This window comes from Neophocaena asiaeorientalis, unplaced genomic scaffold (genome assembly GCF_003031525.2).
Source record: "Neophocaena asiaeorientalis asiaeorientalis breed wild unplaced genomic scaffold, Neophocaena_asiaeorientalis_V1.1 scaffold39, whole genome shotgun sequence".
NCBI lineage: Eukaryota > Metazoa > Chordata > Mammalia > Artiodactyla > Phocoenidae > Neophocaena > Neophocaena asiaeorientalis.
In genome coordinates this window covers 4,776,647-4,790,719 of record NW_020175670.1, presented here as the reverse complement: position 1 = coordinate 4,790,719, position 14,073 = coordinate 4,776,647, and the positions used below count along the sequence as shown (strand labels likewise).

General features: G+C 43.3%; 1 protein-coding gene across 8 annotated transcripts in view; it reads left to right on the top strand.

Annotated features, from left to right (window-relative positions):
- LIMCH1 (LIM and calponin homology domains 1) overlaps positions 1-14,073 on the top strand; it is a 332,153-nt gene that overhangs the window by 264,224 nt on the left and 53,856 nt on the right. For 4 of the 8 annotated variants that reach the window (XM_024731733.1, XM_024731729.1, XM_024731728.1 and 1 more), the window contains exons 9-12: positions 6,229-6,264; positions 11,291-11,417; positions 12,885-13,042; positions 13,252-13,660. In XM_024731733.1, the coding sequence (XP_024587501.1) occupies positions 6,229-6,264; positions 11,291-11,417; positions 12,885-13,042; positions 13,252-13,660 (730 nt within the window). Of the gene's footprint in view, positions 1-807; positions 927-1,011; positions 1,124-1,560; positions 1,822-6,228; positions 6,265-11,290; positions 11,418-12,884; positions 13,043-13,251; positions 13,661-14,073 lie in introns of all 8 variants that reach the window. The other 4 variants (XM_024731734.1, XM_024731731.1, XM_024731732.1 and 1 more) reach the window with 2 other exon arrangements.

Genomic DNA, 14,073 nt, shown 5'->3' with positions numbered 1-14,073 from the left:
CCCCCCCGCTGTCTATGCAGGGCCCAGCAAACATTTATTTACTAAAAATTTGCTTTGCCATCTCCGTGTGAATTGCCTTCCTCCCCTCTGAGGTCCCAAACCACTACCCACACGTCCTCTTTTGTCTTTAGCTGAAGATGGTACTTAAGGTGAGGGTTTCAGCCATTTTGGTAAGCTACTCAGTTGTCCTGGGTCTCTTCCAGGTATACGTGTTATCAAAATTTGTTTGAGTTTCTGTTAAAAAATAAGAAGAAGAAGATTCTGGATTCTCCCAGGAAACTCCACTCCACATGCATGGTGGGAGCAAAGCAGAGCCCTCCACGGCAGGAGCAAATGCTCAGGACAGTCTCCCCCATGCCTTGTTCGTGATATCCAAAGCACACAGTGGATGGTCCATGACATAGAGAGGGGTTTCTTTGGTTCCATACTGTGGGTGACACCCTAGAGGCTGTCAATAGAAATAACCCTGGTGCATCAGAAATGCCCTGCTGGGGTTTCAGAGGCTGATGGGGGTGGGGGGTGGAAGGGGTGGGACTAAGAAATTAGTAAGGAATGCATCCTTGGGTCCTTGACTACTAAGGGGCCATCACTCAGCCCCATGGTGGCAGAGTCAGGCTAGCCTTCTTTGACTTTCTCAGGCCCATATTCTATTATCTCATTCTGAGTATGTCATCCTTACTAACCGGCTTCTGGAATAGCAACCGAACTTTCTCTCTTAACCTTTCAGTCTCAGTGACTTTCACTGTCTCCTTTCCTAACTCTTTTCCCTCTTCCCTCTTGCTGCCAATGCTACTTGATCATCAACAGAATAGTGACGTCTGGTGTAGATGACCGTTGTAAGAGGGTCTGCCGGCTGGCTGTGGTGCCGGAGTCCCAGGAAGAGCATAGCTGCAGTTTAGGTGAGTGCCCGAGGAGGACAGAGAAAGGTGAGGACGTGAAGGCTGACAGGTGGGCCCAAGGCCTCTGGTGGGAATTCTTTCCTAGTAGTAAAGCTGTCCCGTCTGGCTTTAGTTACCTGCAAACAGCTGCCGCAGGATGGCAAAGAAGCGACTGAAGGAGTTGTTCAAAGAGGTTCTGAGACGGTGCCAAAGGCTGAAAGATCCGAGGAGAGCGGCCAGCCACTGTGAGCGCCTCGCCCGCTTTCCAGGGTGCGCTGCCTCTGCTGTTTGTGGCTGCTGGGTCCCCCCAAAACAGCTTAAAGCCACAGTATGCGCTTGATGACTGATGTGGCGTGGAGCCCCTTAAAGGGATGCGCCCATCCCAGGGTCAGAGCTCTGCTTTCAGTGCCCTTCCTGGATAGAGACTTTAGACCTTGCATGTGGTTGGGTGCTGGCTAAATTTCATTCTCAGGAATCATGAACACCAGAAAGGGAAACCCATTCCCGTGTAAGTATCAGCTGCATGATGGAGGTCCACGGTATTAATCCTCAGTTGCTGTGTGTGCTGCTGCCTCTGTGATCACTGGCTTCTTCCGTCTTGAGTTAATGCCAAGTGAGTGATGCTACTGAAAACATCTTTAGCAGTAAGTGCCCTTTGACTGGCTGGACTGATGTGCCCTAGTTCATGTCCTCTGACCTCTGAATGGGAGGCCTCAGAGAGAGAAGAGAAGTCAGAGAAGATGACAGCTCCTGCCTGGAGTGGCAGTGGACTGAAAGGCCCAAGAAAATTGTATGATTCACAAAAAGATGATGTGATGGCCAGGAGAACTGGGATATCTCTTAGACACATTGGATCCAAGCTAAACCAGTTCTGTCCAGTTCCATTTGCAAAGCAACGCTTTGTGGAGGAATCTGCCAAGGGTCCACCAATAAAAGATAAGAGGTCAGAAGATTATCCTAAGCTGTTTTGAATTTGTTTCTCCAGTCTGAGCCTTGATACATGCTTTGAATGTGTCATTAATGCTTTATGGTTTATCAGCGCCACTTACCTGCTATTGCTAGCAGAAATGAAATGGCCTAGTCTGCCAAGATGTTTTTTTTTCTTTTTTTGCATGTGAGCAGGTGTGGAAAGAATAGTTCAGTTGTGAATTGTCCTATTAAACATTCTTTCTGACTCTCATTTTGTGGGCAGCCTAAATGGGAAACTCTTTTATTTCTTCCTAGCTCACATAGGAGCCATCGGGTAAAGGAGTTGAACTTCTTTCTGACCTACTTGATTTCATTCTGATTCCAGGAGGGTCTTCAGGTCCAAAGAAGATATATACTACTTATAAAATTAGTTTAATTTAATTTTAACATTCGCAAAGAGTGCTTTCTAGAGGTAGGATTTCCATTCCGTGCTCTGACTTGATTTAAAATGAAGGTAGGGAATATGTTAAAAAGGTAATCAACAAGGACCTACTGTATAGCACAGGGAACTCAATACTCTGTAATAACCTATATGGGAAAAGAATCTGAAAAAGAATGGATATATGTATATGTATAACTGAATCACTTTGCTGTACACCTGAAACTAGCACAGCATTATAAATCAACTATACTCCAATGTAAAATACAAATCTAAAAAAGTAAAATGAAAGTAGGGAAATGGTAATCCAGGGGTTCATGGTCTGGTTTCAGGTCCTATATGTTGAAGCTTCTGGTGCTATTTAGTAAGAGTGATAGACTTTTGTGAAAAGTGTGGTCTGCCTGGTCAGTGCAGGGCACAGGAGTAAGGAGTGTGTGGCATAATTAAAACTCCACTGTAAAACAGGAAGTGATGAAGTTCTGCTTCACAAAGGGCCTTGATAGTAGTGGGACAGAGGGTAGAGTGGGGAGCAAAGAAAATCTTAAGTAATCCCCCAATTTTAAGATTAAGATCCTAGCCATCGTTACCATCTGGATTTAATGTATGTTTTACATTCTTCTGAATCATAATACTACCATAGGAGAGCCTTATTGTAACACTGGTTTCAGGGGGCAGGAGTAGTAGCCGTGCTCCACTTTATAACTGTTACCCTTTCAAAGTGCCTCTGCTTCCGCCAGCGTACCTTCTCCTGGGAATTCACAGGTAGGTTGAATGGCTGTTGGCTCCAATTCACAAATGGGAAGCCTGATGTAGAGAGAAGTTACACCTGGATCACACCTGGATCCCAGCAGGTGAGGGCAGGTTAGTGAGAGAGGGACAGCCTTGCCCACCATGCTCACTCTCTCCCCAGATGCCCTGATGTGGTGCCGGACCCTGCATCCATGGGCTGCCGGAGAGCAGTTAGCATGAAAGGAGAGAAGGAAGTGAGGCCTATAGGCTGCCTACTAGAACATTCTAGGTGGCCCATTTACTCACTTCTCACACAGCCTTTGAGACTAAGCAGTTTCTTTTGTATCCTACAATAAGGAACCGAGGCCCTGGTCTCACACAGCTGGTAATCACAGATCCAAGATCCAAACCCACCTCTGTCCGAAGGGGGAGCCGCCGTTCCACGCCAGCGTATTACCTACCAGGCTACCAGAGGAAACTGTGGCGGTCTGACGACCTCCCTGTCACTTGTATCTGTCCATCTATCTGGGATTCGGGAAGAGACCTCTTTATATTCACATGGGACTGAATGGCTGGTTTGAGCATAAGGAGATATCGTGAGATTAACTCTGTGACGTAATTGTGTGATTGAGCAAAGCACACACCTTGGGAATTCATGTTTCCTTTCAGCAAGTACTTACTGAGTAATTGCTATGTGTAAAACGCTGTGCTGGGTGCTGGGGGATAATCTGAAATGAGCAGTAAATCCATTTTCCCTCTCACTTCAGATGAAGCTTATGCTAGTTCACAACATTGCTAATCATTATCCCGAAGTGCTTTACTAGTGCTGAAAGTTACATAAACACAATCAGTAGGTGAATAGAGTATTCTTTTTGTCCTTCTAAATACCGCCACCGTCACAATTAAACTTTATTGAATGCTTTTTTTCTTTTGTAAGATGCTTATACCAACTGTGATTTGTCTGGCCAATTTTGTACTTGATAGTCTGTGGACTGACCTACTTTGCATTTTTTTAAAAAAAATCTCTTTGTTAGTGATTTTTTAAACTCATCTTTACTTTTCTATTTTCCATAGGACAACTGGGAAAATCATTGAAGCCCAAACTCTAATTATCTTCTCCCTAACAGCAGAGGCAATTCTGATGAAATTTGTGCCCTCTTAAAGCTAATAAATTAGTCTGAGGGGAAATTTCTTAAACCCATATGTATATAGAAAACAGATAAATGAAGGTCATCTTCAGAGACTGCACCATTCTTTTCAATTTCCAGAGCATCCAATACGTACTTATTGAGGGCCTAGTCTGGTCACTGTTCAGAGAACCCCAAAAGAAAAATCCCTACCATCATGGAGCTTATGTTGCAGTGTTAATCTATATTTGTTGGCAGAGCTGTCCACGAAATGCTGTTAAGTGTTTTGTGTAGAAGCAATTTAAATTTAAATATATCCTGCATGCAACAACATAGCTGAACCTCATAAAGGAAATGTGCTAAGGAAGCCAAACTCAGAAGAGTCCATGCTGTATAAGTCCATTTATATAGCACAAAACTCAACACTAATCTGTGGTTTGTGAAAATTCATCAGGGTGTGTGTGTATGGTCTGTGCACTTTCTATATGTATATCTTACTTCAGTAAAACATGCATTAAAATATTCCAATAGACACAGAAATACATACCAACCGTTCATTGATCATTCCTAGATTAGCCATCCATTAAGAATAACTTCTCTCCTCGTTTCCATAGATAATTTAGAAAACACTATATTTGAATGTCTATTCTAGTAGGCCTGTTAATTAACTGGGAAACATTTTACCGGGGCTTCAGAATTAGCACTGTTAATTCTGGGTAGAATTAACACTGCTGATGCACTCTTTCTTGCTGTGAAGGAATCCATCTGCCTCCATGCAGTGATGGTTTTGGAAAATTGAGGGTATTAATTTAACCTTTAGCACCTCCTGAAACTACGCCCCAGAGAAACAGAAAATGGGTCTCACTTCTGGAAGAGAGACATTCACAAACACTTTCCTCTTCTTGATTTTGGCCATTCCAACAGAAACTTTGGGTTTTTAACTAGTGTCGTTGCCTTCGCTGTGCATGAAAATAATTATTAATGAATCAGACTGTTGTAGAATGACGAAGGTATCAGAGAGAAGGGTGTATGTGTGTGTCCACCCATGTGCTTTGGAGTGTTTTCTCTAAGATCATTGGAAGAGATCTTTAGAAATTACTCTTTTCCCTATAAATTGTTATAAACTGAACACAGGATCAGGTAACTTTTGCTGAAAACCCGCACATTTAATTTATTGGACTGAAAGCAGGACATTTTTTCTTTACTCAAAAAATTCTTTGTCCGCCATCAGAATGCATGAATGAACAGCCTTTCAGGGCATAGGTAAGAGCCTTCTCTTAATATTCTCCTTTGCTGAAAGAGTCATTTGTGGGAGCTGCTTTTTTTAAATGTGCTTAAAATAGGCCCTCATAATGTTCTAGTTTTTATTTTCTAATTTGACCTTTTTCTTTGTTTTATCAGACGCATTAAAACTTAAAATGCGTATATCGAAGAAGGTACAACTTTGTAGATCTAAATAATCAGAAGAATATAAAAGATTGTTTTAAAAAAAGTCATTATTTTTTAAGTTGTGGAGTATCATCCACGTCTGGTTTTGATTAAAGCTGCCAGTTTTCTAGGAATTGTGGTTTTTGTCAAATGCATGCGGAAGGCACTGATTGGGGTTCTGGTTGGAGTTCTGGTTTGCTTTCAGAAAACTGCAGAAACACTCTTTGATGTTATTTGTGCAAATGCATTAACACATCAGGGAAAGGGTCAGTAAGTGTGTGCTTCTATGCTGGGTGTCCGTTACAGCCCATTACTCTGCACAGAAAGGCAAAGAACAGTTCAGCTGTTTGTGATCTTAATACATCTTAATACATGTTTGGGTTTTTCTAAGCTGCCTTCTCTAAACATTGTGGGTTGCACCTAAGCCTTTTTGTGTTTATATTGAACAGATTCTTTCTTTGTGGGTAGCATGGGGATTTTTTTTCATTTCTCCTCTGGGTTTTACTACACATTTTGCATTCTTCAGAAATGTCAAGACTTTGCTTTCATTTTCAGCAGTTAATGAATATTACTAATTGTATAATGACACTTCTCTTCCAGTATGATCAGCAAAAAAGGTTTGGCACACATACATTTCACTTGTAGTTTTTATTTCCAGTGCGGTTACAGCATTAACCTTCGTCTTACCAATCCTCTAATTTTGTATTTGGTCTTATAGATACGGACCGAGAACTCCTGTGTCTGATGACGCAGAGTAAGTTGTCTTGTATTTGTAGGAATACATTAATTACTAGCATAAACTGCATGCTTCCAGTACTCACCACTAATTGAAATGCAATTAATGTAACAGTGGATTGAAGAGCTAACTGACTCTTCTCTGCAGCCTCAGAGAAGCACTTGAAGTTGGAATGCAGAGCATATGTTCTGTGCAGGAGAGATGAATGAAAAAGCCACTGAAGCATGATTCTAATATGCAGCTGTGCTTAAAAGTTTACTTTTTATAGACAGAGCATGTGTAGTTTGTTCTTGTTAGCGTTCGGACGTTGGAACCCCTTCTGCACCACGGAATTGTTAAAAGGCTTTTCTGTGCTTTGCATTGAATTCTTGATATGTAAAGGCTTAGCCATGAAGTGGTCATTCTCGTAGCTACATTTTTTTTAAGCTAAGAAAATAAATCCTAAGCCACGAATGATAGCTTCAGAAGCCCAGGTTCCTCCCAGGTTGGAATAATATAAACTGTGGGATGCTTGAGACCAAAACGTTGGGATTTCGTTCAAGTTCCGTGGCATAGTCGGGGGTCAAAATGTACAACATGACTTGGGCTGCCTCTCCTTGGTTTCCGCTCCTCTCAGAGATGCATTTCCCATCCCCGGCCTAACATCCAAATTTGTAAAGAATCCACTCTCTCCCGTTTGTGACCACATTAACTCCATTTCAAAAATGGATTTCTCATAGGCAGAGCCTTCTGAAACTGATATCCAAGGCAGAAGTTTTCTTTGCAGAACGCTCAGATTTAAGAAACATGATTAATATCTCATTCCAACAACAGCGGCCCACTAAGCCTGATGCCTGCCCTCTGGGAGAGGGATTCTGTGGCCTAGTGGGAATCTGGGCCATCATAAGAGTGGACCCTAGTATTCCCTCTGCCTGTCTTCCTGGCCTGATCCATACTTTCAAGTCACCGAGTGAGGAATCTAAATAACAGTGTAGAACAGACAAATATCATTTCCACCAATGACAACGAGATCAGGTCACAATTTACTGTTTTTGAATTGTGCTTCTTCCATGTTTGTGTTCAAGAGGTCAGCTTAGTCAGTACTGGTAGCTCGAAGCTGTCTGACTCGTGTGCCAAGGGTATCGGTTTCCGATGTGTGATGCACAATTGCTCTGTGGCCTGACACATGGAACATTCATGTCTCAAAACCAAATTCAGCCGGAGCTTGACTGACTGCATGAAGCTAAGTAGTCTATAAAATTGAGCCCTGGTTGTTGCTTTTAAAATCTACAGTGGCAGTATTTAACATTCACTGAAAAGAGGGTTATATAAGATTGATAGGCAAAACACTTCTTTGATTTGGTTAGCAAAAGCATTTTGATAGAATGGATTTACTCTTTTTTTTTTTTTTTTTTTTTTTTATCGGTACGCGGGCTTCTCACTGTTGTGGCCTCTCCTGTTGCGGAGCACAGGCTCCGGACGCGCAGGCTCAGAGGCCATGGCTCACGGGCCCAGCCGCTGCGCGGCATGTGGGATCTTCCCGGACCGGGGCACGAACCCGTGTCCCCTGCATCGGCAGGCGGACTCTCAACCACTGCGCCACCAGGGAAGCCCTGGATTTACTCTTCATCATTGCAAAGCTGTTGTGCAATTTGCCTAATACAGATCTCTAAAAAACCCTAAAAACTGAAAGAAAAGAAGCTACATTAAAGAGCTTTTGAATTTTACCTGTACCTGAATATGGAACCTCACCCTCAGGAGAACTTAATGATTTTTTTTAAAAGGGGTGGGAGTGGGGACTCCTCTAAATTTACCAAAAAAGCAGCCTTATGGGCCAGGGTGAGTATACAGAGCTTCTTTTCCAAAGGTCTTATCTAGGAACATCCAAAGGGCTGAATTTCTTTCTTGGAGTAGACATAATTTATATGAAACCATGTGGGGAACAAAAAGAAAAGTTTATGTCAGGGTTTTGTTTTTTTTTTTAAACAGAAATTCATAATATATTTTGTTCATTCCCCCACTATCTCCCTTTTTCAAAATCTTTAAGGACAACTATTGGCACAGACTCTATTTGTTCATAATTGACACATTCTTAAAATGCAACCCAATCAAAAAATGATGTGCCCTTTAAGGAGAATGCAGGTCAGGGGCAGACCTACCACACAGGCAAACAGAAATTTCCACCCCCTGGCAAGCCACGAATGGCTCCATGGATTTAGTTTCACCTTCTTGCCCTTTACTTCCACATGCCTCCTCTCCCAGCGGTCCCCTCCGAGGAGGCTGGACACTGTGAGAGCCAAAGGCCATTTTGTTCTTAATTCCCTTACCTTAGACTTGGGCCAGAAACAGTTTCCAGGCTCCCCTTGAGGTAATTTAATCCTGGCCCTCAGAAATGCCAACCTGTCACCGAGAGAGGCTCCTGGGCCCTGCAGCCAGGGGCCCGTGTCCCAGCAGCCCAAGGGCACAGCCTGTTGTGCTGAGAAGAATAGCCTTGGTGCAAGTCCATTTAACATTCTGGAACCTAGGCTTCTGCAGGGTCCCCCACCCCATCCCTGGACAGGCACTTCTCCATTTTGGAGGCTGAGTCCAACCTCTGAATTAGGGAACATTTTCTGAATGGTGACTCAGCTCATTTTCTGTCTACTATTATCAGTTCTGAGCTTGCTTAGTTCCTTTTTTTGAAATGGTATAAAGATATTGTTCATAGTTTTATTATTTCTTTTTCGGGCCAATTGGCTGGTGTTTCTTTAAAAAAAAAAAAAACTCTAGGAAAAAATAGTACTTCCTGGTATATGAGAAGGCAGGCAAGTGTTTCTCTTTTTATTTCACTAACAAGCTTTTGGCCACATTCGGGCTGAGGTAGTTAAAACTTCATGGTGGGAGCAGAGATAGGAACCCGGGACAGAAGAAGGCAATTCTGAAGGCCTTGCTCCCATCCTCTCCATGCCGGTCGAGTGAGATAAGCAATTCTCAAATCCTGGAGGAAGCTGCCATTTTCCTCCCGGGGTCCCAGAAGAAGTCCTTGCTCTATGGCCACGCACTGTGGCCTAAACCAAAATTCTGCCCTTTAAAAATTATAGATGGCAAAGCTGAAGGAAGGGACCTCCTTCCTCTCCCACAATCTGCCAACTATTTAGTAGATTACAAGACAGTCCCAGCTCAGAGGAGTTTATATCTTCTAAGACCTTCACAAAGCCTGTAAATTGCCTTCAAAGATGAACTGACTGAATAGCAGACATATTTCAAGGTAAGACTTTTTTAAACTCTGAAAGGAAGAATGGGATGAGTTTTGGTCCCTTTCTGGAAAGCTTGTTTAAGGGAATTTTGATCCATGAAGTTTAAAAACCATGGGTTAGACTTTTCTACCTAACTCTGCAAATTCCTAAATCTTCCTTAAACCCACATGAATAAATAGCGTAAGCTAGGTGAAAAATCGCAGCCCCTCCTCTCTTTTGAGGGCTCCAGTTTATCTTTCAGGAAGGTACAGCTGCCACAATCAACACTGTCCCCTGAGTTTGTGGACAGCTCCTCACGTGGTTTGTCATGTCCATGCAAACAGAAGCCTCAGATCAAAGAAGGTCCCTTGGCGCAGATTATTAGAATACTCTTGGGGAAAGCAGATTACAAGTGTAGTCTTCAGTGTTAGCTCTCTTAGGTCAGACTCAAATTGTGCAGCATCCAGAGAGAGGGGAGAGGCACCCACACATCCATGCAAGTTCATTTGGGTGGACCGAAATGAACGTGGGCAGCCACTGCTTTGGGGTCATCTTCTCCTTCCAGAGAGCTGCCTGCTAAGGAACCCACTAGCATCCAGTGACGCTGCTGCTGTGCCTTGTCTGGCCATGGGCATGACTATTTTGGACATCACTGATGATGTCTGGAACTAGTTGGTGTCTCAATGCATGGCTTTTCTTGTTTCTTTGTGTTAAGCTGGCTTCAAAAATGGACTATCGGTCTTCTGTTCTTAAACGGCCCTCCACTCGATTTGAGTGTTCTATAACCCATTTGGTTCCCAGAGCTAGTCATTTCTTTGAGAGAAAAAAACGGGAAGATTTTGCTTTGGTTTTTATTTCTATTTTCATCTTACTGCTTCAGCTTTCGTTATAGCAAAGGTCTACCTAAGCATCGCAGAAAAGGCCCTATGGTCTTGCCCAACATTTAATAAGCTCCTATAGAATATATCAATCATATGAACAGCCTAAAGGTTTTTAAAAATTGCTTTCCCAATGCTTTTGCTTTCAAAAGAGTAGATTCAGAGGCATCCTGACAAAAATAAAGTGAAATCATTGTGAGAATTTTAGGATACAAAGTATATACTGATTTGTATATTTTATCCTTTAATCTTACCATAAAATATTTTCTTGATTCCAAGATGCCATCAACACATTATCAATTTACAGACAGTTTTACAGGACATAGAAATAAACCACATCAAACGTATGGATCATTAATACATAGCTGTTGGATGCAACCAAAATTCAGAAAATACAACAGGAAAAGGTGGTGCCTTAGACTTGAAGCTGTATGATATATTTTTTTTCTTTTTGAAAATGGAGAAATTGCCTCAGTTAACGGAGAAAGCATTTAAGCCAGCTCTTTACACAAAGAAGCATTTACTGCAATTAAGTTTCACTTCAGGGGACACCACTCTCCCTCGCTATAAATTCTCCCCAAGTTGTACATTTTAACTCTCTTCATTTTACTTTCTAATACAAGTGAGACGAGCCCAGAGCTTCAAATACCTTTTTCTAGCCCTTTACTTTAAACATATATTGACCCCTACATATAAAATTAGATTGGCCTGATTCTGCCATCACTGAAGACAAAGATGGTCACATTTTTGCTTTTTGCCGCAAAAGGAGAAGAGGTGAGGCTGCTAGCATGCCCGCTGCTGCAGGCCGAGGGATGAACAGACTGCAAATCACGCTGCTGCCTTAAGCTGCGGAGGGAAGGGGGCAGTTTTTCCTAACGCGATAGCGCCCCGCCGCGGCGGGACGCTGCAAATGCGCGGAGACTTGCGGAGCACTGATCCCTGTCCACCGTCGTCTGCTCTCTCCACACGCAGGAGCACGAGTATGTTCGACATGCGGTGTGAGGAGGAGGCCAAGGTGCAGCCGCACAGCAGGGCCCGCCAGGAGCAGCTGCAGCTGATAAACAACCAGCTGCGGGAAGAGGATGACAAATGGCAAGATGTGAGTGCCGTGCAGGGCCGTGGGCAGCGGGGAGACTGCTCGGCCCGCTGGGCCAGAGGCCCTCTGGAGCAGAAAATCAAGCGGGGCTGGAAAATCAGACTTGGGCTGGAAAGCCATGCAGAGGAAGGGCGCCCCTAGAGGGCTTCAAACGGTGACACAGTCCATGTGGGCATGAGGGAAAGTACCCTTGCTGAAGTTTGGCCACAAAAAAGAGGGGAGCAGAAGGGAGGCAACTGGCACGGGATGCAGAATTGAGGAGGGACTGTCTTTTGAGACTATATATTTGGAATCGATTATAATAATGATGATGACAATGATAATTGCCAACATCGAAAGCGTACCAGTAACAGGTACTGTTCTAAGTACCTTGCGTGTAATCATTCTTTAATCCTCTCAATAATTCAATGAGCTAGCAACTATGATTGTCCTCAGTTCTACAGATGAGTCCCAGAACAGCTAAGTAACTTGTCCAAAGTCACACAGCTAGTGAGCAAGAGAGCCAGGATTGTAACCGGTAAGGAAGGCTCCAGGGCCTGATGGGGGCCTTGGGATCATCTGTGTGCTAGGAGCAAAGAGCCAGGGCAGGGGAGAAGCCTAAAGATAGGGATGAGAGGAGGAAGAGTGGATTACTTCATCCTCACAGAGCCCTCTGAGGTGGCTACTGCAGATTTGACTCTACCTTTAGTCAAAAAAGTTAACTTTTCTAAAGTTGATAAAATGTGGTAATAATTATGTCTGTGTACCTTATGTGCACTACCTCATTTAACCCTCACAACAGGCTTGTAAGAGTAGGTATTATTACCATTTCTGTTTTAGAGATGAGGAAACTGAGGTGCAGAGAGGCTAAGGAACGCGCCTGAGATTCCAAAGCGTGGAAGAGATAGAGCTAGGATTGTTTCTCACAGCCGCGCTCCCACCCGTCTGACTCCAGAATCCTAAGTCCTCAACATTATGCTCTAACTGCCCATAGGATTTGTGGTGAGGTTCTTGAAAGGATCAGATGACTTAATACATACAGAATTGTTGGTTTTGTAAGACCCCAAAGCCAATTTTTTTTTTCTGTCTTTTCTTCCTTCCCTGAGGGAATTGTAGGTCTGTGGTTCATTCCTACCATTCTGTTGTCAGCGAGTCCATTCACAATGCAGAGGTTGTAAATAGCAAGAAATGAAGTTTCTTACAATACCCTCTGAGGCAATACTTTAAAATTTGGCAACTGACATGGAATTTGATCACAAATTTTACATTACCGTGTTTAAATAAATGCGCTGCCCTGCTATGGATAATGTAGGTATTTCTGAAGGGTTCCTGCCTTCGAGGTAGTCCTGTTCCAACCAGACTGACATTGGATGTACAGGAATGTCTTAGCCTGGCCGATAGTCAGTGCTTACTCAACCCTGAAGAGTAGAAATGGAATTATGTGCAAGCCTGAAGAAAAATGTTCTATCTCCCTCCCCCCCACCCCTGCAGGACCTGGCTCGTTGGAAGAGCCGTAGAAGAAGTGCTTCTCAGGACTTAATCAAGAAAGAGGAAGAAAGGAAAAAAATGGAGAAGTTACTGGCTGGAGAGGATGGGACAAGTGAACGAAGGAAAAGCATCAAAACCTACAGGGAAATTGTCCAGGAAAAGTGGGTTCTTTCTGTGGTTGTTCTTGTTGTTGAATGTACAGTATTATCTAGATGTGCTTTTCCTAAAAATTGTTGGTTATCACCACGGCTCTGACACCAATATTATACTTCCTGTTTGTATACTTTCCTTCAGCTCTACCAAGGTCTGCTTTGCAATTCCTGTGACTGTTGCCTTTGTTCTTGCTTCCCCTCCCATGCCCATCCTTTAGGGAGCGGAGAGAGAGGGAGTTGCATGAGGCATACAAGAATGCACGGTCCCAGGAGGAGGCGGAAAGGATCCTCCAACAGTACATCGAGAGGTTCACCATCAGCGAAGCTGTTCTTGAACGCTTGGAGATGCCAAAAATTCTGGAAAGAAGCCATTCAACAGAGCCAAACTTATCCTCCTTCCTGAATGACCCCAACCCCATGAAATACCTGCGGCAACAGTCACTGTCTCCACCCAAATTCACTGCCACCGTGGAAACCACCATCGCTCGTACCAGTGTACTGGACACCAGCATGTCAGCAGGCAGTGGGTCTCCAAGCAAAACTGTCACTCCCAAAGCAGTGCCTATGCTGACACCCAAGCCTTACTCCCAGCCCAAAAACTCTCAAGAGGTCCTGAAGACCTTCAAGGTAGGATGAGTTCCTTAAGGGTAGAACCAAAACTGAACCCCAGGTAATCACTGGAAGGAAGCATCTTGTCTCAAGAAGATGCAATTGTTTTTATCAGACAAAAGCAAAATGTGTTAACATGTATGATTGTGAAGTTTATGTGTCTCTGAGATTTGGTTTGCAAATAGTTCAGGGGTAGATGATTCCCCTCAATTCCTGTTTTTAATACTGAAGGGCTTCCGTGAGATTGGTGGTTGAGTCATCTCCATGAGCAATGTCTGTTTCATAGTTGGATATGATGGCATGGTCTCTCTATAGTAGTCATAACAAACCCTAATTTAGCAGCACCCTAGGTGTCTCCAGCTATCTGGAGGTATTGCAAATTCCTCAAAATAAAATTTTGGTTGCCTTTGGCTTAAATAGAAGTATATACA